This window comes from Streptopelia decaocto (assembly GCF_964273445.1).
Source record: "Streptopelia decaocto genome assembly, chromosome: 17".
NCBI classification, from domain to species: Eukaryota; Metazoa; Chordata; class Aves; order Columbiformes; family Columbidae; genus Streptopelia; species Streptopelia decaocto.
Genome location: NC_138672.1, coordinates 4,698,639 through 4,721,308, shown reverse-complemented (window position 1 = coordinate 4,721,308; position 22,670 = coordinate 4,698,639). Strand labels below are relative to the sequence as shown.

The following is a 22,670-nucleotide window of genomic DNA, read 5'->3' as shown; positions in this document are numbered from 1 at the left end:
CCCCCAGCCCACTCACTGGTGGGTCGGTGCGAGGAGCAGGAAAGGCCTTGACTCTGTGCAAGCACTGCTCAGCAATCACAAAAACATCCCAAAATTATCAACTCTGTTTCCAGCACAAACCCAAAACACAGCCCCAAAGCAGCTACTGTGAAAAATATTAACTCCATCCCAGCCAAAACCAGCACAGTTTCATAAATTACATTGGAGCAGCCCTGTGGACTCCCTGAACCAAAAGGACTATTTTTAGGTAAAGAATAGCAAATGTAATCAGTTGATTGGGATGTGCATAAACACCCTCAGCGAGCAGACAGGCAGCTGCAGCTGCTTGTGCAGGGACTGTCTCAGGGCATGACCTGGTTGATATTAATTCCTTTCCCGCGGTGGCCCTGGTTCTGGTGTCAGTGGTTGGCAATGGGTGCAGCTGCTGTGGTGCAGGCAGGAAATCAGCAGTTTGTGAGGAATCAAGCAGTTTTGGGGTTTGCCCTCCATCAGAGGAGAGCGTGTGTTGCCAGATTGTTCGACTCCTTTGCTCGCGCCTGGGAGGTGGCAAAGGATGGCAGCTCTGTTAGAGCCCCGCAGAACTAATGACCAGAGTCGTTAATCAGAGAATCAGTCATTTCCCTCCTGCCTCTTCACTTCTTGTCCCTCCTGCTTTCATTACTGACCTCTCTGCCTGTCTCACACCATCATGAAGGGCTGCAGTGGCTCTTCCTGAGAAAGCTGACGCAGGCAGCGAACACCGTGCAAGGCTCTGCAGAGCTCGTTCCTTTAATAAAACGAGCTCAGCGGCGATGCTTGCACCATCCCCTTTTATAGAGGTTTATCGGTGGTCTCTAAAAGCTCTCCTGGCTTTTTGTCTTAATGCCGCAGGCTTGCAATCTGTAAATACCTTATCTGAAGCTGAGGTTATGGCAGAGCCTGCCTGGCTGACATGTGGGCAGAAGGGATGGTCTGCTCTGCGCTTTCCCTGCCTGTTCCTCGGGGAGCAGCCACAGGCAGAGGGGCTCCTGCAGCAGGCAGGGTGCAGGCAGGGTGCAGGCAGGGCTCCTTCCTGCTGCTGAGCCACAAAGCACCGCACTGTGACTCTCCAGCCACTCCTGCAATTGGGCATTGGGGCTCTTGTTGTCCGCAGGGTTCTGTGTTTAATTGAGTGAGGTTAATTGGCTGGGAGCAGTGGTCAGAGCATCGGCAGGGAGAGGAGGGGTTTGCAGCAGGGGGGCATAGCAGGCAGGCAGCTGCCAGCATGGGGGTCTCCAGACATGACGGGAGGAGGAAAGGGGTCACAAAGCATCACGTGCTGGAGATTCTGTCCTGGTGATACTCTCGGATGTTACACGTTTGGGTGGGCAGACTCCTGTTTCCGAGGCGTGGGACTCTCTGAATGATGAGGACTCCGCAAGCCCCTGCAGAGGGGCTGTGGGGTGACAGTGACAGAGTGAGCGGTGGCGGGATCCCCAGCCCGGGAGCCATCGTCCCGCGGTGCCACGAGAGGGCAGCAGGGCCCCACGGACCGAGGTGGCCACAGCTGCCCCGCAGACACGCAGTGACAGAGCCCTATGTCGCGACGGAGCCCCACACCATGGCAGAGCCCCACGCTGTGGCAGAGCCCCATGTCGTGACAGAGCCCCATAGAATCAGAGAATCATTTTGGTTGGAAAAAACCCTTCAGGGGTCATGCTTTTATCCAAGCTTCCTGGGTGGGATGCCGTGCCACAGGATGGCTGCGTTTCCCAAAAGCTAGCAGCGGTTCCTCAGTGAGCCCTCCCTTGCCTCAGCAGCCATGTGAGCCCTGGGGACAGGGTATTAAATCCATGCAAGCTCTTCACAGACCTCTTGGTTACTGCACTGACAATATCTCACTGCAAGAGAAATTCCCAGGCAAACACATCTATCGATTTTCTTTCCAACTCCCTTTCGATGGATTTGCCAACAATCGGGGTATTATTCCACCAGCTGATAGACGGGCAGCCTGTGCCAGCGGGTGTGTGTGGCTGTAAATCCCCTTGCCCTGCCCAAGGTGGCGTTAGGTCTGTCCAGCTGGAGGGTGATGTAAAGGGGCGATGGACCACATTTACACCTTCCTTGCCTGAAATGCAAACCCCAGCTCCTAAATCAGGCCCAGCTGAGCAGCTGGTTGGTGTCAGCACGATTAACCCACTGAGCCTGGAGGAATCCCTACCTGGGTCTGTTCCTGACATTCCCTGTACAGCTTCAGCTCCTCTCCTTGTTCCAAGCTTTTCTGCTGTTGAAGAGCTACCACATCGTATCTCTGATGTGGCCGCATTCTTGTGGGAAGTGGAGTGATTGGACTACATGATCTTTTGAGGTCCCTTCCAATCCCAGACATACTGTGATACTGTGATACTGTGATTCCCAGTTTTGGAATGACTTGGGATCTTTTGGAAGAGGCGCTGCATAGAATGCTGAAACACTAGCAAAACCCTCATCTTCTGGGACCTCTCAAGACAAAACAGCACACCAATACAAAAGAATTAAGTATTATGCTTTTGCTATTGTTATAGTAGTGGTGTTATCGTGCTTCCCACTTGTCCAGGCACTAGGAGGTGCTGCTGGGAGCGCTGGAAGCGTTTCCCCACATCTGCAACCAGTGCGTCCCGAGCAGGGACCCCGCATGCCGTCACCTCGTGCTCTGAGGTTATTAAATCCTGGTGGAGCACAGAGACAGAGCCAGGCACCCGACAGGCGAGCGGTACCTCTGTACGCCCCGTGCTGCTCATCCTCCCTTTCTTACGCAAGACTTGACGCTTAGCGGAAGGCTGTACTTTCATTTGTTTTGTTGTGTTGTTTTGTTTTATTTTATTTTTTTAAATACATATTTCTGACAAACAAACTAACTAATAACTCCCACAAGTTGCCGTGATGCGTCTAACCACATCCGCGGCCCCGTGCTTCCAAACAGATGTTGCCAGGATTCAGCTGAGTCGCCAGCAGCATTAGCAAAAGCCTGTGCGGATGCAAGGGCTGATAAGGAATCGACCCCTCCTTCCTCGCTGCTGCAGCCCAGCCTCATCTTCCTGCCAGCACGGGGCCTCTGCAGCGCCCCAACAGCAGTCACCTGCAAAGCAGAGGCTTCGCAATAACAATTGAGTGCCCTAGGAGGTTATCCAGCTGTGCATGGGGCTCATGCAATGTGGACCTGAACGCTGAAGCTGGATTTACTTACTCTGGACTGGACCCAGGTTGTGGTGAAGACAACGGGAGTATTCCCGTTGGCTTCACTGAAGCTGGAGATGGCATTGCAGTGGTGCGTTGCAGGATCTGGTTCTGATTCTTTCCAATCCAACGGCAAAATCTTTTTTTGACTTTGTCAGGAACAGGGTTGGGCTGCCCTTATTTTTGTTCAAGAAGCAGCCAGTCAGCTGGGCCTGAGCACTGATGATCGCTGTGCAGCGACGGGGCAATAAAAGCCAGAGCAAGGCTCCAGGAACGTGCAGCTTTCTCCAGTTCACTGCTGGGGAGAGTGGGCTTGTCCCCAACCCCCCTCTGTGTGTGCAGGTGGCTGAACAAATAACCAAAACTGAGCCCAGAGATGGGAGAGAGAGAGATGAAGGGATGTTGCTCAGGGAAGTGGTGGAGTCACCATCCCTGGAGGTGTTTAAAAGGCGCATAGATGAGGTTCTTAGGAACATGAGTTAGTGCTACAGTTAGGTTATGGTTGGACTCAATGATCTTGAGGGTCTCTTCCAACTGGAATGATTTTATGATTTTCCCTTGGCTGTGGTTGTGATGGCAGCTCTGGGAACAAAGGAGTGTGTTTTGGGGGAAAACACCTCCCAAATCAGAGTAACGCCTCCGATGAGACGCTGCAAGTGGTGGATGATATGGGTGGGAATAGAGAGAGAGAAGCACAGTCCCCATTAAGGAGATCACCAGCTTTCTAGGGATGAATGCAGTCCTGAAGGCACCTGAAGCTGGTGCTTTCCACCTCCTGAGCAAGCAGATAAGGACTGTCCTCTTCACTGCTCTCCCTGGCTCCGGAGGAGCTGGCTCACAAGCGACATGTGCAGCTGGCACTCTCAGATAGGTTTCAAGAACAGAAACAGGCTGATTATTTTGCCAGGACTGTACTTATGTCCCCAAAGCTCATTGCACAAACACTACCAGCAATTGCTCTCCAATGCTGGTGGCTCCGGTGTGCTCATCTGTGCGAGCGCTGGCGATTTGGCAATGAAGCCCATCTCCCTCTGATGAGCTGTGTGCTATTTCGCTTTCCTCCTTAGACCAAGGCAGAATAAAATAAGGCTCTCTGGGTTTATCTCTTTGTGGTTAAGACCACCAAAAAGTTCCCAATGGGTTTCAAAGACCTGAATATTTCCTGAAAGCAGAGTGATTGCTTTTGGAAACGTCTCCCTGTAGGGTGAGATTGTTCTGGTACCTGCTTACCCCTCTGCCAAGGGGTTTCATCCCACATCGTAGCATCTTTGCCAGCTTCTTTGGGTCTGTCTCAGTGCCCTGGCCATTCTGTCACCCAAAAGAGAGAGATAAGGACTGTAGGGACTGGAGAGGGCTGGTGTTGGGGCGGGGGTGTAGGCGCTCAGCTCTTTGACTCGGTCCCTTTGCAGAGGTTTCTTTTTGGCAGAGAAGACACACTTGGGTGGTTTTGTTTCATTTTGAAGGGCAGAAAGTGAATATGCAAGTTACAAAAAAGGAAGCTGGAAATGCTCACACTTTCTACCCTCTCCTAAGCAGTGACCTGCAAGTCCCATTTTTCTCCTTTTCTCTTTGATCTTTCTGGTGTCCTGCTCCCACCTGGCCTTCACCTTTAGCAGCTGAGTTTATCCTGGCTACAGCCAAGTCTGGGATTGGGATGACTGTACTGAGACTTATTTAATGTTTTTTGTTTTCTTTCCTCTTCATAAACCAGAGACAACTGAGCTCGGCAACAAGAAGGAGTTGAAATCCATGCCCTTCATCACCTATCTCTCGGGCCTGCTGACAGCACAGATGTTGTCTGATGACCACCTCATCTCAGGTGTGGAGATTCACTGCGAGGAGAAGGGGCGCTGCCCATCCACCTGCCATTTGTGCCGGCGCCCAGGCAAGGAACAGCTCAGCCCTACACCGGTTCTGCTGGAGATCAACCGAGTGGTGCCCCTGTATGCGCTGATCCAGGACAACGACACCAGGGAGGTGCGTGATGGACCAGCTCCACCACCGTGGTTTTGCGTTAGTCACCTCTCAAGCCTGCCTACTTTCGTCTCTGCATAAATGTTGGGCAGTGTTTTTGTGAGCATGTTTGAGGACAGTGTCAATGAGCTTGTAGCCCCAAGGCCAACCGTATCTTGGGCTGCATCTTCAGCAGCATGGCCAGCAGGTGGAAGGAGGGGATCCTTTCCCTCTGTCCCACTCTGTTGAGACCCCCGTGCAGTGCTGGTCCAGCTCTGGGTCCCCAGCACAGGACAGACATGGACCTGCTGGAGAGGGGCCAGAGGAGCCACAGGAATGAACAGGGGCTGGAACAGCTCTGCTGGGAGGACAGGCTGAGAGTTGGGGCGTTCAGCTGGAGAAGAGAAGCTCCAGGGAGACCTTAGTGCGGCCTTTCCAGACTTAAAAGGGGCCGATAAGAAAGATGGGGACAGAGCAGGGCCTGTTGCGACAGGACAAGGTGTGATGGTTTTAAACTAAAGGAGGGAGATTCAGGGTGGACATGAGGAAGAAATTTTTTTATGCTGAGGGTGGTGAGAGCCTGGCCCAGGTTGGCCAGAGAGGTGGTGGATGAACCATCCCTGGAGACATCCCAGGCCAGGCTGGACGGGGCTCTGAGCAACCTGAGCTGGTGAAGATGTCCCTGCTCATGGCAGGGGTGGCACTGGGGGGGCTGGGAAGATCACCCAAACCATTCCATGATTCTATGGCCCTGGCTGCAATGCCATAAGCAGCCGGTGCCACAGTCATTCCTGGTGTTCACCCACAGCAGACACTGGTGTGCAGGATGAGTCCTGTCTTAAAAGCCAGATGTCAGGTCAGTCATTCTCTCCTGGCTCTGAGGTCTTGCTCTTAGCTCTGCCAGGAGTGGCCAAAGCCCCGTGAGGCTCCAGCGTGGCTTTGCAAAGTGCTGGTGCAGAGGGAAAAACTGGCCCCTCGGGACAGTCCCGCAGCCACAGGAGGTCACTGTTACTCCAGGAGGGAGCAGCCAAGCTGGTGTTCACCCTTCCCTGGGGCTGGGCTCCTCTGCCTCCTGCAAGAACTTCAGTGTTAATCCCATGGAGATTTATTTCCCACTTTCTCGGTTTGCTGCTGCCCCCCACCCCCCTTCCGCAGCCCTCTAACCCCAATCCCAAGTCCAAAAATGACAGACCTGCTTAAAGTCACTTATTAGCCCTGAGCCTGCACTTGATTAAGATGCCTGGAGTGAGGCAGCGCGCAGCAGCGGTGGGTGGGACGCAGAGGGCTGCAGGTTGGGCAGCAGTCCCAGCACACGGAGGTGGGACCACCAGGAATGATGCTTCATCCCCTTCCCAGATCCATGGGCAAAAGAGCCCCACTGTTTCTTCTGGCCCCCAAGTCCCTGATGAGGACTGGCCCTCCTTATCTGCCCCTTGATCTTGTTCTTGCTTTACTGTCTATCAGCCCTCCTGGTTCTTCCATGCAGCCATGCCTGACTTCCACACCTTGGTTCCTTTCTCTTTCCTGCTCTTTTCCCCATACTCCCGTTCCCCCACTGTTTTCTCATCCTGCATCCTTTCGCCACCCAAACCTGCTCTTCCCGCTGGACAATTCTTGCGTAGAGATTGACCTGGTGTTATCAGCATGTCCAAGGCAGTGCTGGGATTTGGCATTACGGGAACAGGGAGAGCAGTGGAAAAGCTGGTTCTTTCAGGCAAGACAGACATGCTCCCTAGCAGTGACCCACAAGAAGACAGTTCTTTTTTGAGTACAAGAGGTAGGTTTGCCAGCGGGGAAGGGGTAACTGAGAGCAAGCAAAGCCCAGCAGGATCTAGGAGATCTCCACGGACCCTGCTCACCACCAGCTCCCTTCCCAGCCCTGTGCCCAGGTAGCAGTGCCACCCTGCCTCTCTGGCATGGGCTGCAAGGTCCCCTCCTCCTCCTCACCTGTCCCCCCAGCCCTACTGATGCTGCTGGGCTCACTTTGAGACACCTCCTTTTCCCGGGGAGCTGGAGCCCATGTCTCACCAGCAGCCTCCTCCCCCTGGCCCCACCAGCTGCAGCTGGAGCTCAGCCCACATTGTGCTTTCTGCCGGGGTGCCGGGAAAAACAGCAAACAAACATGCAAACAAACAAAAGCAACCAAGCAAGAGAAGCCCCAGTCATCATCCAGAGGGCTGCATTTGATGCATCCCTCCTCCTCCTTCCTCCACCTGCTCACCCGAAGGCAGAGGGGCACCCCGGAGAGCCTGGCTATGCAAGGGTGCTGGTGTCTGCTCCCCCTGAACCCCAGGGTGCTCTCGGCCAGCAGTGCCAAGGTTAGAGGTGACAGGTGAGGGAAGAGAAGAAATTGTTCCTAATATCCAATCTGAACCTCCCCTGGCACAACTTGAGGCCATTTCCTCTCGTCCTGTTGCTTGTTACTTGGGAGAAGAGACCAACCCTGTCCATGCTCCAAGCTCCTTTCAGCCAGTTCAGAGATCAGAAGGTCTCCCCTCAGCCTCCTGTTCTCCAGGCTGAACCCCCCAGGTCCCTCAGCAGCTCCCTGCACCTCTTGCAGCATCACGAGCTTGGGGATAAGGGATGCCCGTGGGGACAGGGGCATGGCCTTCCCTTCACCCTCCCCCATGAATGGGGAGGGAGGGTGACCAGGAAAAGTGTCTGGGGGCAATGGTAAGCTGCCACCACCCCATGGCATCACCCTGTCACCAGGACGCAGTGATGCGCCCTGGTCCCTTGCGAGCGTGACAGAAAGCCACTGGCTTAAACCGCTTCCTCGCTCTGCACACCAGGACGGGCTCCCAAAGGGCAGGTGCTGTCAGGAGTGTCTCATGTGAAGTCTGGATGATGAAATGTCCTTTTTCAGCATCAAATAGGAGGCCTGGGGGCTTCCCAGGCACCAGCAGAGTGGTGTTTGCCTGTGGCATAAACAAGATTTGCAAATGCCTTGGGCTGAGCCAAGTCCTGCACCTCCCAGCTCAGCATCCACAGCTCAGTGCTCCCCTGCCTGCTTTTCCCCGTTCATGTGGATAATAATACAGCAAACACTGACCTTATGGGAACTGCAAGCACATCCTAGTTCCCCCATAGTATTAAAAAATAATAATCATAAACAATTAAGTTCTTTGTATATGTCCGTATAGTTATACACATACACAGATAGAAAGCAAGGTCATTAATAATGTGGATACTAACGTCTATAAAGCTTGCTGAAGGTTTTCCCCACATCAGCCTAGCAGCAGAGATGCGGCAGGACTCAGGTAAAACCATTTTGCCCACTTCAGTATGTGCAGGGCTTTTTTAGCAGGTTTGTCTTTTCATCTGCCTCAGTGCAGTGAGTTAACTTCTTAAAATTTACAGCTACAGCACAGTACAAGACCATGTTCTCGGTTGCTGATGATCTTGCCAGATTCTAAGTGCTGGGGTTTAAGTTTCCTTGCTGGGTGTCTGCCTTGGGCTGATTTGTGATTTTTTCTATGTATGCATGTTTGATTTCGGCTAAAACTGACTGTTTCCAAGAGGAAGATTAGGTGTAAATATATTGCTTTGCCCACGTGAAATAAGTTGGAAAACTCTTTATTTCCATGTCAATGGGAACTGCTCTTTTCTTCTTGCTTTGAAGCAAAGACTTGGAATTTAGGTTTGATGTAGAACTTGACGGATTGAGCCCCTGCTGGGAGGTGTTTCTGTTTCCCCTTGTGGTTTAACAGCGCTGCTCAGAGAACTTGCACGGTCGCTGGTAGCTGCAGCCTGGCTGGGGACTTTGGCATTGCTGGGGTGGGCAAGGAGCTTCCCAGCTGATGATGATGGGGCTGGTGTCCTTCCTCCCTGGCTTGCACAGGTGATGGCGAGGTGGTGGTGGCAGTTTCAGAGGGAGCTGCACAAACTGGTGTGGCTTTTCCTCCTGGGTCCAGCTGCTCACTTTCTGTAGTTCAGCAGCAGTACAAAGTGTCACTGGTTTTGATGCCGTCTGTTGGTGGCTCTTGGTCAGGTCTCAGGGTCAGTGTTGTCTTGCACTTGCTGTTTGTAAGGTACGGTGTGATGGAGCTGATCCCTGGCTATGTACTGGGAACCCTTCTGTGAATTTATCCCGACCCTGGATTACCAGGATGGATGGTCTAAAGGGCCCACACTGGGGTGAAAAACTTCTGTCATATCTCCATCATCTCCTGTTTGTCAGGGTGGTGGGGAGCCCACCCTGGTTTGTGCACACTGGGCTCACCATTGTGGCTGGAGCATCCAAGGGTATTGCTGGTGCTGCAATACCCTTTGGCATTGACACTGCCCTTAAAGGGCACAGCAGATGGAAAAGAGCACACTGGAGAAACCCAGGATCCTGGTGTCCCAAGACCCCGTGTTCCTGATTGCCTTGTTGGGCACCATCTGTGCTCTGCTGCTGGCTTTGAAATCCTGACTGTGTCTAAGAGAGGAGTCCTTGACTGCGCTGGGTGAACATTGTCCATGCAGCCATCCCGGTTCAGCCTGCAGAGAAGCAAAACCTCCCTAAGCAGAGACCAGAGATGTGCTGGGGGAGATGTGTCCTGGGCTTGAGCAGGACTCAAGCCTGGAGGAGGAGGGACAGAGACGTTGAAGCAGAGGCTGGAGAAGTCACGCTGGGACTCATTTCTCAGGGAAGAATTTGGCCATCCTGCTGGATCCCATCCAGGAGGGCAGATACCTGAGACCTTCCCATTGCCCCGGACCTCAAGACTGGTCATCCTGGCGTCCTCTGCCACCCAGGCCTGGCAGGAGGAGGGTGAAGCTTTGCGGGATGCTGTGGAGACAGGGTGAAAGGTGTCCCCAATGCCACAGGCTCACTTTGGTCCTCATATAGCACCTGGTGGCAGAGCTGTATACAGCTTCCCCAAAGCAGCCCCTGAAGGCACAGAGAGCCAGTGCCAGGGATTTCTTTTCCCAGTGCCAAAGCTGAAAGGGAGCCAGGGTGAACGGGGACAGCGTTTGTATTGTTGAGGTGAGTTTTTTGGTTTGGTCTGGAGTGTGTTTTGTTTTGGTGTTTTTTTTCTGATTTGTTTATTTATTTTATTACTTGGTTTTGCTTTAATATCTGCTAATTGGCCCTTGTCCACCGCCTTGCACACCGGAGCATCCTGCCGCAGCTCCAGCCCACATCCGACTCGCGTTACCCGGGGAAGAATAGCCGCATTGTAGCCGCCCCGATCGTGCTATAATGGGGAGCTTTGTAGCTGAGGTGTGAAAAAGGAGCCGGTTCCCCAGGATGGGGCTCTCAACTGCAGCGCGAAGGCTTTTTATTTCCCCTGCTGCCAGGTTTTCCAGTGTCCTCTGCTGCTCCCTCAGATCCCATAAATAACAAAAACCGGGATGCTGCCCACCCTGGGTCCCTTCCAGCACCCTGACCTTTCCGGCAAGTGGCTGCTGATCCTTTTCAGGATGAAGTGCTGGTGATGCTGCTCCCCGGGGACGGGCCGCGGGGGCAGGGGGGTGTGAGCAGCCCAGGATGAGATCACCTGCCAGCAGCACCGGGAACCTTCATCCTCCTTCGCTGTGAACCTGGAGCAGACTTTCAGACGCGAACTGCGTGATCCTGGAAAGAGTCTCTGGCCTGGGAAATCCTTAGTTTTTCCTCCTCCCAGAGATGTCTAGACTAAGGAGCAGCGTTTATCTCCTGTGAACAGCACTGAGCCTCACTGTAAGGGCATGGAAAGCTTGTCCTCCAGCCACCCTATCATCCCGTTCACGCTGTGAAATCCCTGCTTGAGCATACATCCCATATTCTTTCCCTTGATGAACAGACAGTAATTGCTATTTCTGGACTGCCTGGAGCATGGCAGCATCCAGCAGTTCTAGTTGTGTTGGGCTCTATATGGGGTGACTGGGTTTGCTGGTAAGCAGAACAGGGCTGCCCAGGAGGGATGGTGGTGCTGGGCAGGAACCATCTCCATCCAGCATCCAGGGACAGAATGTCTCCATTGGCTGCCATGTCCATGGACGTGGGGCTGAGCCGGTCCGCTGGCATGACCCAGCCTGCTACCACTCTTCTTCCCTTTTCTACATCTAGAAGAAGAAAAACAAGCAAACGAAGACCAGGGAAACTATTGTAGAACCCAAAATGTACTAATTTTCCAGCTTTTAGGTGATCTTTGATATTTCTAGCATATCTGTGTCCAGCCTGCTTGCTCGTTTGTGGTTATTTTTTCATTTCCCTGTATTTCCTTTTTAATTTTTCCAGAAACTGAGGTGTGCACACCAACCACAGAGAAACCTAGACTCAAAAACCCAATTGAGCCAGATTTTCACGTCCCTGTCAGCCATGGAGAAGACCAGATGTTCACAGATAAGCACCCAACACATGGCCTTTTCAGTACCCCATCTGGAAACACCAGCCCCTGTGGTGCGTGATGGGTCTTGCAAATGCTGATCTGAAAGGTTCCTCCATGTCCTATAATTTTCCTCTCCAGGGATGTCAACAGAAAACCCACGGTCAGGAATAACTTAATGCTCTCCCTTTACCAGCCAGGTCTAACAGAGGACAAAGGAAATGTTCTTCTATATTTTGTTGCAGAGTGTCTAAGCTATAAAACGGGGCCAAATGGCCTCCCCCGAGCACAAATAACAACAGGAGAAAGACCCATATGCAATCGAGTGTCGGATAAATGTCCTTAGCTGATCATTCGTTTCCCTAATATTTTTTTTATGAATAGGCTTAACTTATGGTAAGATGGGACTTTATGGTCCTGTAAGTCTTGCTTGTGTCAAAACAAATGAACTAGTCATCCTATGGGGGAACTATCAATCCAATATATGTGTGTGCATGGGTGTGGGGAGTCAGACCTATTATACCTTTAAGAGCAAATTAGATGCTGTTCCTATGATTCATAATGCTATATATCTAATGGCATGACTCGTCATCTAGAAAATAAACGTTTCGAGCCAGTTTCTCATCTCATAAATTTCCCCTCTGGCACTGAAGGACATAAACTAAATGGGCTGACTCACAGGGAAACAATACAATTTGGATACTTTTAAATGAAAGATTAAATTGCCTTAGGGCACAGAGGGGCGTTGAGATGCCGGGGAGTGGTTGGCAAGTGCAGGACGGTGCGTTGGGGACCACTCTGCCATCCCCAGCTGGCAGGGTTGCTCCTGGGAAGGCCTTCACCCTTCTAGAGCCTCTTGGGTTGTCCCAGCTTGGTATCTTGGTGTGACCACCATGGCGATGCATCTGATGGAGAGGTTTTGGAGATGATCGTCTTGTTGTACCTGCTGTCTCCTGGCAGGGAGGAGAGCGTTTGCTGAACGTTTCCAAGGATGGCATCAGGGAAGGACAGGAGATGTGGAGGTGTTCACACCAAGGCTGGAGGGGAAGGTTGTTCTCAGCCACCGCAGACCAGGGTTGTCCATGTGTGTTCCCATCTGCAGCTCTCCTGAAGGCTGCAGCTGCTCATGGGATGCATCTCAAGCATCTTCGCTGCATCCTTTATCCATTGCTCTTGGTCTCCCTGTGGTGTTGGGTTCCTGGTTTAGGTGGCAGCTACTCTTTCTCTGGGTTTGTGTGAGCAGTCTTGTCCCTCCTGGGCTATGCTGTCAGAAGGAGAAAGGGAAGGAGAGCTTTTCAGGTGGTTACCTGAGGAGCACATGCCTGCAGGTGCCTTTGGGGCTGGGCTGGTTAAAGCTGTCACTTTTGCAGGGCAAGGAGATTCCAGCTGTGGATCTCTGCCAGGAACCAAGAGCAGCTTCTGCCAGTGCAGCCAGTGCCTGGACCTGGCTGGGGGAGGCGAGCGAAGGACGGATGGGCTGTGCGTGAACTACAGCAAAGCTACACCCAGCTTCAGGATGGGGAGGACCACAGAGTCCTCTAAAGTCACTGAGACCGTAGAATCATAGAATAGTTTGGGCTGAAGGGACCTTCCCAGCTCCCCCAGTGCCCCCCCTGCCATGAGCAGGGACATCTTCACCAGCTCAGGTTGCTCAGAGCCCCGTCCAGCCTGGCCTGGGATGTCTCCAGGGATGGTTCATCCACCACCTCTCTGCCCAACCTGGGCCAGGCTCTCACCACCCTTAGCAGCAAAAACTTCTTCCTCATGTCCAGCCTGAATCTATTCTCCTTTAGTTTAAAACTGTCACCTGTTGTCCTATCGCAACAGACCCTCTGTTTGTCCTGGAGTTTCTGTGGAGCAAGTGTGTGTCCCCAGGGAGTGGGCTGGTGTCCCCATAGAGGGTGTAGAGCCTCCTAAAGTGATGGTGAACATCTCCATGTGTGGAGCTTCATCCCTTCCTTCTGCACAATCTTACCCGTTTCCCCCTCACCAGTTCGCATTTGCCACTTCCGCACCCTTTGATATACAGTTCCTGGCACTGACGGGAAAATCCTAGGAAGCCCTGGCTAGAAATCCTGCTGGAAGGTGAGGGGAGGTGAGTCCTGGCTCCCCTGTCACCCCAGCACGTCCCTGATGTCACTGAGTGCTGGAAACGGGCCGGAGGCAGCAGCCGGCACTGGGGAGAGCGGGGCTCGAGTAACCTGGTTAGCGCGCGTAGGTGTGTTCGCCTTAATGAGGACAATTGGAGGACGCATCGATTAGCTAACCTCGTTTGCGTGGAGGTTGACACAAGGCAGATGACGGCTGGGTACCTGCAGGATCTAATTAAAATGTGCGCGAGGCCGGGCAGGCAAAGCAGAGGGGATTGCTCATCCAGCTTTTCACTTACCATCAGAAAAAATAAAATAGAAGGAAGGATTTGACTATTGGATTTGGCTAAACGGAATGCAGGGGTTGGGTGGGAGATTTTCCTGGCGTTGGGAAGGCGCAGGGAGGGGGGATGCAGAGTGGAGGGCTTGGGGACAGGGTGACAGCGGAGCGGTGCTGTTGGTGTGATGGTGCAGCTCTTCCAGGGACCACCAGACATCTGTCTTTGCCCACAGGTACATCTGCACACGTGTACCCACAAAATAGGTATTTATCCTGCTTCCTAGGGAGAACACACGCTCCCCCATCCATCTACCTGCATTGCTTTCTGTTCCTGTCCTGCGCAGACCCACCACTCTCCACAGAAGCGTCTGCACCCATTTATCCATGTGTCAGATAAACTCCTCTGCCTTCCCTGCTCTCCAATTACTTTGCAATGCCCTTTCCAGCCCAGCGCTTCAATTACATTCTAAAGAACAAAACAAAATAACATCACATTTTCTCTCTTTCACATGTTTTTCCCTTCCTTTTCCTTCTGGAAAAGCCCCATCTTGTAAATGCCTGGAAGCAGAAAATGTTTCAGACGTGAGAGCCTTGAGGCGCCTCGTTAAAGGTGTTTGGGGAGAGCGACAGAACCCGGGACAATGGCAGCCCTGACGTCAGGCACTATTTATACCTCCTCTTTTCAGAAACCTCCCCGGGATGGCGCTTTTCCTAGAGTTTTCTGCTAAATGCCGCAGCCGCCGGAGCCATCCCTGTCCTCCTCAAAGGGCAGGTTTTTATCTTGAAGGCGTAACCGGGCGATATCGTCGGGGCCAGGCATCCGCAGGCGGCTCGGAATGGGCAGACTGGTGTTACTGGGAGCTGGGTTGCACAGGGGCTGGCAGCGAGGCTGCTCGCCGTGGATGAGGACCCGTGAAGGCGTTTCGGCACTGGAAAGTGCCTTTTGAAAGGTCAAAAGCATTACAAAGAGGTTTGAGTGGCTCAAGTTTTGGTGCTATGATTATTCTAGCAGGGCGTTGCGGCTCCACAGGGTCGGGTTGAACAGGGACAGTGTGTGTGTGCACGGAGAGGTGTTTTCTTCCAAGCTGGAGGTTTAGGCACGGCAGGCAAGGGTAGCTGGGGAGATCGCTCTGAAGTCAGAACTACAGGAGGGGATGGAGCGAGGGACGCGCTGTCCTGCAGCGTGGGGACCGGCACCAACCACAAGATGAATGCAGGAGGACCCCTGGCTTTGGGAATTCACTCCAAGGTTTTCAGCCTGAGACCCCAGCGGATGGTCAGCTCTTATTCTGGGGATCCGTTGTTATTAGTAGGAGCAGTCAGGAGAGATCCTGATGAGGCTGAGGGGAGAATGCCCAGCTGGGAAACACCCTGCAAGTATTTTGCAGGATTTTCTTTTTTTCTTCCAGATACTGCTGTTTTGCTTGTGAATATTCCTTGTGCAACTGAATAAAGCAGCAGTTTTTTTGGCAGGAGGGCAGCTCATGTAAATAGAAAACCTGAGAGAAGGCTGGGAGTGGTCTGTGCTGTTGGGGATGTAGGAATTTGTTCTTATTAAGGACAGAAGGAAGATGTAGAAGATTTTCACTGTGCACAGCAGGTACCCTGTGTACAATGTCCAGTGTCACAAACGGTCTTAAATTTGAGTTTCTTCAGGCAGCTCAGTCCTCCATCACAGGGGATCACCTCTGTATGTGCCAACACTCCCTGTCCACACACCAAAAACAGCGCTCAGGAATGAACCAGCATCCCCTATATGGGGATGTGCTAAAACACAGGGAGGTGAAGGGACTTTGCCCAGGGCTGTGCGGAGAGGCTGTGGCAAAGCTGGGGAGAACCCCCCCCCTATTTTCTGACCCAGCTGCTCTGTGCACGTACACCCCTGACACTCAGCACCACGAGGCTGAACTGCTGGCCAGATTTCACCGAGTCTTTAGCACACGTGTTCACGCCTTTTGTTCTCGTGTCAGGCTTTCAAGGGAGCCCTGATGAGCTCATACTGGTGCTCGGGGAAAGGCGATGTGATCGAAGACTGGTGCAGGTGTGACCTCAACGCCTTCGATGAGAACGGACTTCCGAACTGCAGCCCTCTCCCTCCGCCTGTGTACGTATCGATGTGACCCCCTCCCACAAGTCACAGCCCCACAGCACCAGCCCCTTCCCCGCAGGCTCAGCCCATGGCCATCTCCTTCCTCTCGCCTTCCAGCCCCAGGGCTGTGGTCCAGCGCTCCTCACTGTGTGACTGATGCCTTTAGGATATCCTGGCTCTGGCTGTGGCCCTGGAAGGTTTCCTTATAGATTTTCATCACCTGATTAGCAGGGCTTGTAGAATGGGATTTTAAATGCTGAAAGAAATGGAATTATGGTGCAATTCGTTGTGGCTTGTCAGAGCAAGAGCAAATCAGGAGCAAACTGATGGGGAATTAGCTGAGAAAGCAGGAAGACTGGCTCCAGCAATCCATGAGGAGCAGAACACCTTCTTAGTGAGCCAATATCCTCAGAGGGGATTCATTTCCCATCCCGAGTTCAACAAACACACTCACATGTTTGGAGCGGGGCTCTCCGTAGCTCTGTGCTTTGTGTTGTCATTTACCCTGGTGCAAAGAGCAACAGCTGCTCTGCCTTCACCCACCACGTGGGCCCCAATTTGGACAGGAGCTCCTTCACAGCAGCCCTGCATTTCCTGTTGCTCACACCCAGCGGAGGTTTGCTGGTTTGTAGCTGGGTAAATTCACAGCCACATCTGCCCCTTCACTCCCCACTACCTTCCTTTGCCTTTGCTCACTGGTGATGCAGACTGGACCCTCCCCTCCTGTAGGCTCAACCCCATTGGGTTGTATGAAGGTTAAGCTGGATCCTCCTCTGTTCTTTTGCTCCTGGGTAGCTGGTCCTTGGTTCCCCTTGGGGCTGCTGAAGTTCAGCAGTTCTCCCAGGAGATTAAGGCTCCTTTAGATGGATTTTTGGGGGTTGCATGACCTAGGCTTCTCCAGGAGCAGGGACAGGTAAGGACACACATTGCAGTAGGCTGGACCCAACTGACCTTCAACTGGAAGCTCTGTGTTCACCTACCTGCTCTCCCCGCTGCACATCCTGGTGTACGAGTGTGAGCCCTGCCTGAGGTTGTGCTGCTTGTAGAGGTGGATTCCTCCCCAGAAAGGGAGCTGATGTTTTATTTTGGTTTCTTTCCTATCTCCTGCCCAGCCTGCGGCTCTCCCCCAACGTGGAGCCCTCCAGCACCGTGGTGTCCCTGGAGTGGCTGGACGTGCAACCTGCCATTGGGACGAAGGTGTCTGACTACGTCCTGCAGCACAAGAAGGTGGATGAGTACACGGACACAGACCTCTACACAGGTGGGTGCAGCTGCCAAGGGCGAATTCCTCCTGGTGCCGAGGTTGCACGGCGGTTCATCCCGCGTGGCTGGGAGATGCAGCTTTAGTGGAGAACGGTGCATAGGGCCAAGGTGTTACATGAGGTGTTAAAGCTGGTTCATTCAGGAGAGGTTTCTGAAGGCTTATGTAGATGCAGGTGTTTGAGGAGAAGGGGAAATACAAAAGTGCAGCTTGGCAGAAGGAAATTATTTGCTCTTTTTGGGTAGGAGGGCTGTGAGTTGGAGTTTCTGACTGAAGTGACCGCTTAATCCGAGTGGGCTGAAATGCTACAGGGTGATGGGTGTGCGAGGAAGGTCAGCCCTCAACAACTCAAGGGCTTTATTGGTCTGTTCCAGTGAGTATTGCATTGCATGCCAGCCTTTGAAAGAACACTTTATGTTGCCTTGCACATCTATTGAAGTAACTTGTAGCCTTCAAGATTTAGAGAGAGCATTTAAGCAGCAACAAACGTCTCTGGGGAACCTGAAACTTCCCTGTGTTGGGGTTTGATTCCCAGCTCAGGCTTGGACTGAGCACTTTGAGCCTTGCAAAGATTTTGTCAGCAATTCAAGCCATGCTGCAGAAGCTGCTGGGCAAGAGTTTGAAGGATGGGATTAGATTTGGGTGAATCAATGATGTATTTCAAAAAATAGCACTTGAGACCTTGATACATGGAAAGCCAGGCAAAAACTACGGCTTTTTTCTCAAGGATTTTGGATGTACTTTGTTACAGAAGCTCAGGTGACATGTCAGGGGCAGCCAGTGTTGTTGACCAAAGTAGATATTTACCCTTTTGCAAAGGGCCCCTTCCCCCAGACACTGACAGTACCAAATTTGTGGTGGCTTTTTCTTCTTCTCACTAATTTCGTAAGACCCTCTGCTGCCACGAAGCAAACTGCTCCAGCTCACAGCCACAGGGACGTTCTCACTCTCTCTGTTCTCAGGCCCATCCGTTCTGCTTCTACAGCTTCTCTTACCATCGTATCCAAATTTTTTGTGCTCCAAGAGCTGGATTTTTACCTGCTGTAGAGAGCCAGAGCCTGGGGGGCCCCAGCTGTTTGTGGAGACCCCCATGAGAAGGAGCTCTGGTTCCTGGCTCATACCCAGCCCTGTCCCATGGGAGCTTTCTCCTACACCTTCTTGCCAGCAGCCACTTCCAGAGCTGCCCGATGTGGCCATGGCCCCTGGGTTATGTTTCCAGTTTCCCGGCATGGAAGAAAGCTTGTTCTTTATCTTGGAGGGGCACCCTCTATGTAACGGAGAAAGAAAACAAGCCACCAAAGGAGGGGCTTTGTTTTGGATGGGGATTCCAGATTGCTCACACATCAGTCAGGTGAGGCCAAACCAGGGAAACGTGGGGTTTTTTCCTTTGAAGTGGCTGGATCTTTGCCTGGCAGCCAGAGTAGGAAATACAGATTATTATTATTATTTTCCTTTTATGACTGCCATGTGTTTGACAGGCGATTGAATTCATTGTGGGGAGCTGCCCTCCCCTCTCCCTGCTCTGGGGACCGTTTGGGACAGAATGACCCCATTAACAATTAAAGAGAAAAGCCAATCCTAAATCAATCTCTCTCCTTTTTTTTCCTTTCCTCCACATTGTTTATAACCAAACAACGTTCCTGCCTTCATTCCTTTCTTACCCTACAGGCCCCTAATGCCAGATGACTTTATTCTTGCAAATACCTTGCATAGGTTTGCGGAGATGCTGATGGCTACAGCTCTCAAAGGCTTCGCTTGGTACCGTGCTTCACCTGGCCAAAAACCCTGCCATGGGTGCCCCATCATCCACCCGTCATGCTGCAGCACATCTCCATCCCACCTGAGCAGCATCCAGAAAAACAATGTCAATCACAGAAGGGGGGAATCTTCAGGAGGAGGGTATGGGATACGGAATTTGGGTGGCTTTTGATGGATACTGGCAAATCTGCCTTCCCCATCGGTCTTCTGGCAGGTGGGAGTGGGATGTGCACCACTGGTATCAGCCAGGCTGGGAGGATCCTGCAAGGTTTGAGGGCTCTTGAGGCTGCTGCCATTCATCCCTGGGATCCCTTGAGTTTAAATGTGTGGCCTATTTGTGCTTGTATTATTTTTATTTGTTTTATTGCAGTTGTAGCCACTTGTTATTGGGATTCCTGGCACTGGTTGGGGCTAGAGCTGTGCCAACCTGCTTTCCAGCCCCGCAGCAAGTTAGATGGTACCTGGCCCCTGCCTAACCTGCCTTCTGCTTCCCTCCGGACCCCCAAAACCCTCCAGTCTCTTACCCTTCCAAACCTCCTTGGCCTCCCCCTTGCTTTGCAACTGGAAGGTGAAGCCTTTCAATTGAGACAGGAAATACTTGTTGCTCTTCTTCTTGGAGCAGAGTCAGGAGGGAGTTTTGGGGCTGGTGGAACGTGTGTCCCCTGTGCTCCCTGCCGGGCTGGCGATGCTGCGGGACGGGGTGAAGGAGCTGGGAGCTCCCCTGGGTCAGCTGCCCCCAGCTGTACGTGCTTTTTAAAGAGGCTTATTACTGGCGCTTAGCAAAACACAGCCCTTGGACCATCTGAGGCGAATTGGAGGTGAAGCTGTGTGCGAAACAAACCGCGCTTTCAACACCAGCACGTGGGGAGCGAGCAGCTCTCCGCTCGGGAGCCAGCGGAGAAGACGGAGAGCAATTACATCCCAAACTGTTTATTAAAACTTGTGGAAATTACTCATAACTCCATGTGCGCGACGGCTTTGTAGTTGAGTGATGCTCTTTGTTTGAACATGGGGCTCTCGAAGAGGGTGCGAGCGTGTGTGTGTGTGTGTGCACAGCCGAGCCCGCCAGCGCATTATGTCATGGACGAAGCAGGCGCTGCACTTGAGAGAGGAAGAGGGAGAAATGTGTTTTACAGGGTGAGGTACAAACTGAAATGGCTGTGAACATCTGGAACTGATATTAGGCTTGGAAAATGTTTTCTGTCACTCCAACACTCCTCTGGAGGAAGGTTTCTGAAGTTAAGAAGCTCCGAAGGGGATGAGGGGGAGGGACGAGGGGATAACATGACTGCGACGCAAAGTGTTTTTTATGTCTTGGTTCTGGTTGCTGTAGCCGGGGTCTGTCCCTGCCTGTGCTGGATGAGGCATCTGGGATGTCACTGTTGTTCGTTGTGGTGGCCCTGGCTTAGAGGTTGCCACAGTGGGAGCTGAGCCTTGGGACTGAGACAGTCCTGCATCCTCCAGCCTGTGATGGGCAGAAGGACAGAAGGATCCCTTCCCCAGTTTTAAGGTTGGGAGCTGAGACTTCGTCTGAAAGATGACGGGTAAAATCCTCCAGTGGGGACATGCAGACCTGTGCCCGGTTCAGCACCACCTGGACCATCCCTGGGTGGTCGGACCTGCCTGGGGGCCGGCGCAGGTCGTGGTGGCCGCTGTGAGTGTGCAAAATGCAAGGTTTAAAAGTAAAAAAGCACTTTTGATGTGTTTGTAGCACACACAGAGCAGGACTGGGGATGGCTGGGGGAGGATGAGGGGCTGAGCTTTTCCTGTGTGATGGGTTGGGGTCTGTGGGCTTGGCAGGGGCTGTGCCACTCTGGGGTGGTGGCTGTGTCACTGCTGCGATGCTTTGTAACTCTGGGAGCTCCTCGGTCCCTCTCTCAGTGTTCCTCTCCCTGGTGCAGTTTTCTTCCCCTCCTGCCCACATCTCTGCTGTTTGGTCTCTGAACACATATCGGGGTGGGGTTGGGGGTGGCCACTGTGTGTGTGCACAGGGTGGTGAGAACCTGTCCCAGGTTGCCCAGAGAGGTGGTGGATGAACCATCCCTGGAGACATCCCAGGCCAGGCTGGACGGGGCTCTGAGCAACCTGAGCTGGTGAAGATGTCCCTGCCCATGGCAGGGGGGCACTGGGGGAGTTTTGAAGGTCCCTTCAAACTCCATCTGTTCTATGATTTTATGATTGTGGGGTATTAGCTGAAGAAAGTATACAACAGTAAAGTCCACTGCTAATTCGCTTTTGTCAGCCACAAGATGCCAAGGCTCCCAAGCCTTTTTTTATTTCTCACGACATCAAGGAATCCCAGCAGCTTCTGGGTCTTTTTGGCTGGGCAGTGTTTACGTTTGTAAGAAGAGGTAGTCCTCATCCAGAACAGCTTGTAGTCCTTCAAGAAAGGAGGAGAACAGAAACACAGACTGCTGAGTGAGCTTGTTAGGGGTCACGTAGACCTCAGAGCCCGAAAATCAGATGTTGATTGCATGGTCAGTTTTTTAATATACCAGGGTCCTCTGTATGCAGGACTGGTGTGGAGAAGAACTGGTGGGTAGGCTGGGGCTGTGGGGATGTCTGGAGAAAAGGCTGGGCAGAACGATGTGCAGAAGCTGAGGGTATGGGTACCTAAAACCTGTGCACTTCCCCACGCTGGCGTTACAGACTTCTCTGGAGCGATGCTGCTCTGCAGAGGAACCTTTGGATGGATTAGTATCATGTCTATAAAAGAAGGTGAACAAGGTTGAAACAGAAGGCTTAGCATTTTGTAGACTTGTGAGTTGTGCTCCATGTTGAGGCTTGAGCGTATCTTATTTATAACTTAACTGTGTTCTGTAGAGCATCATTCTGACGTGTCTGGATGGCCAGGGCTGTATAGATACAGCTATGGCAACCGTCACTTCCAGCACACCCTCGTGTGTGCAGGCTGTGCTGCTACTGTCATGTGGAAACCAGGGATAGGCTGGAATAAGAGGAGAAAACTATCTGGCCAGAACAAATACTGTGCCTGTCAGGAAGGAGTTGGTGCACTGTCTGTATGACCAGGTTATGTTCCTATTGCATGCCTTAAAATCACCTTTAGGTGCTGCCTTCTGAACGGGCTGGGCACCACAGGGAGTAGTAGGAGTTGACACTGCCCTTAGGAAGCTGCAGGAGCTTCAGGTCCGGCCAGGAGTTGGGTAAATACGTGAACATCCAGAGTTTTCATTCATGCCAACAAAGCATGGAGGATGTTAAAGCATGAATGTTTAAACCAGTTGTCGTTAAAGACACTGACAATCTTGAATGTCAGTGATGGTATTGACTATTTCTGTACAGCCCTGTGGAGGCTAAGCTGTCTCTGTGGGGCTGGGGCACCTATATTAATTAACGTAGGTGCCATTCTTGTAGATGGTTTTTGATTTGTTGGTTGGCCCAGGGGATGCAGGCTCTGCAGCTGGTGGATCCCAAACTGAGACTTGGAAGAGACCCCAGTGTCTGTTTGTTTCAGGAGACCAGTTCTGCTGCTCTCCCTGGAGAGGTCTAAAACATGTATAGATGAGGCTCTTAGGGACATGGTTTAGTGCTAGAGTTAGGTTATAGTTAGACTTGGTGATCTTAAGGGTCTATTCCAATCAAAATAATTCTGTGCTAGTGGTGAGGAAGGTTATTGCTCAGCCTGGGAACGATAGGCAGCTCTTTCAGGGGGCCTCTGTGTGTTTGACTCATGTTCCAAAGAAATTCCTGAACATCACCAAAGTAGAGCAGGACCTGATGGTGGTCAGGAGCTGGTGACGCCCCGTTG

At 52.3% G+C, this 22,670-nt stretch overlaps 1 protein-coding gene across 1 annotated transcript in view; it reads left to right on the top strand.

The window, feature by feature from the left end:
• ASTN2 (astrotactin 2) overlaps positions 1 to 22,670 on the top strand; it is a gene marked incomplete at its 5' end in the record, with an annotated part of 312,614 nt that overhangs the window by 215,830 nt on the left and 74,114 nt on the right. The window contains 3 exons of the mRNA XM_082067996.1: positions 4,886 to 5,151; positions 15,764 to 15,897; positions 16,995 to 17,143. Coding sequence (XP_081924122.1) covers positions 4,886 to 5,151; positions 15,764 to 15,897; positions 16,995 to 17,143 — 549 coding nt within the window. The remainder of the gene's footprint in view (positions 1 to 4,885; positions 5,152 to 15,763; positions 15,898 to 16,994; positions 17,144 to 22,670) is intronic.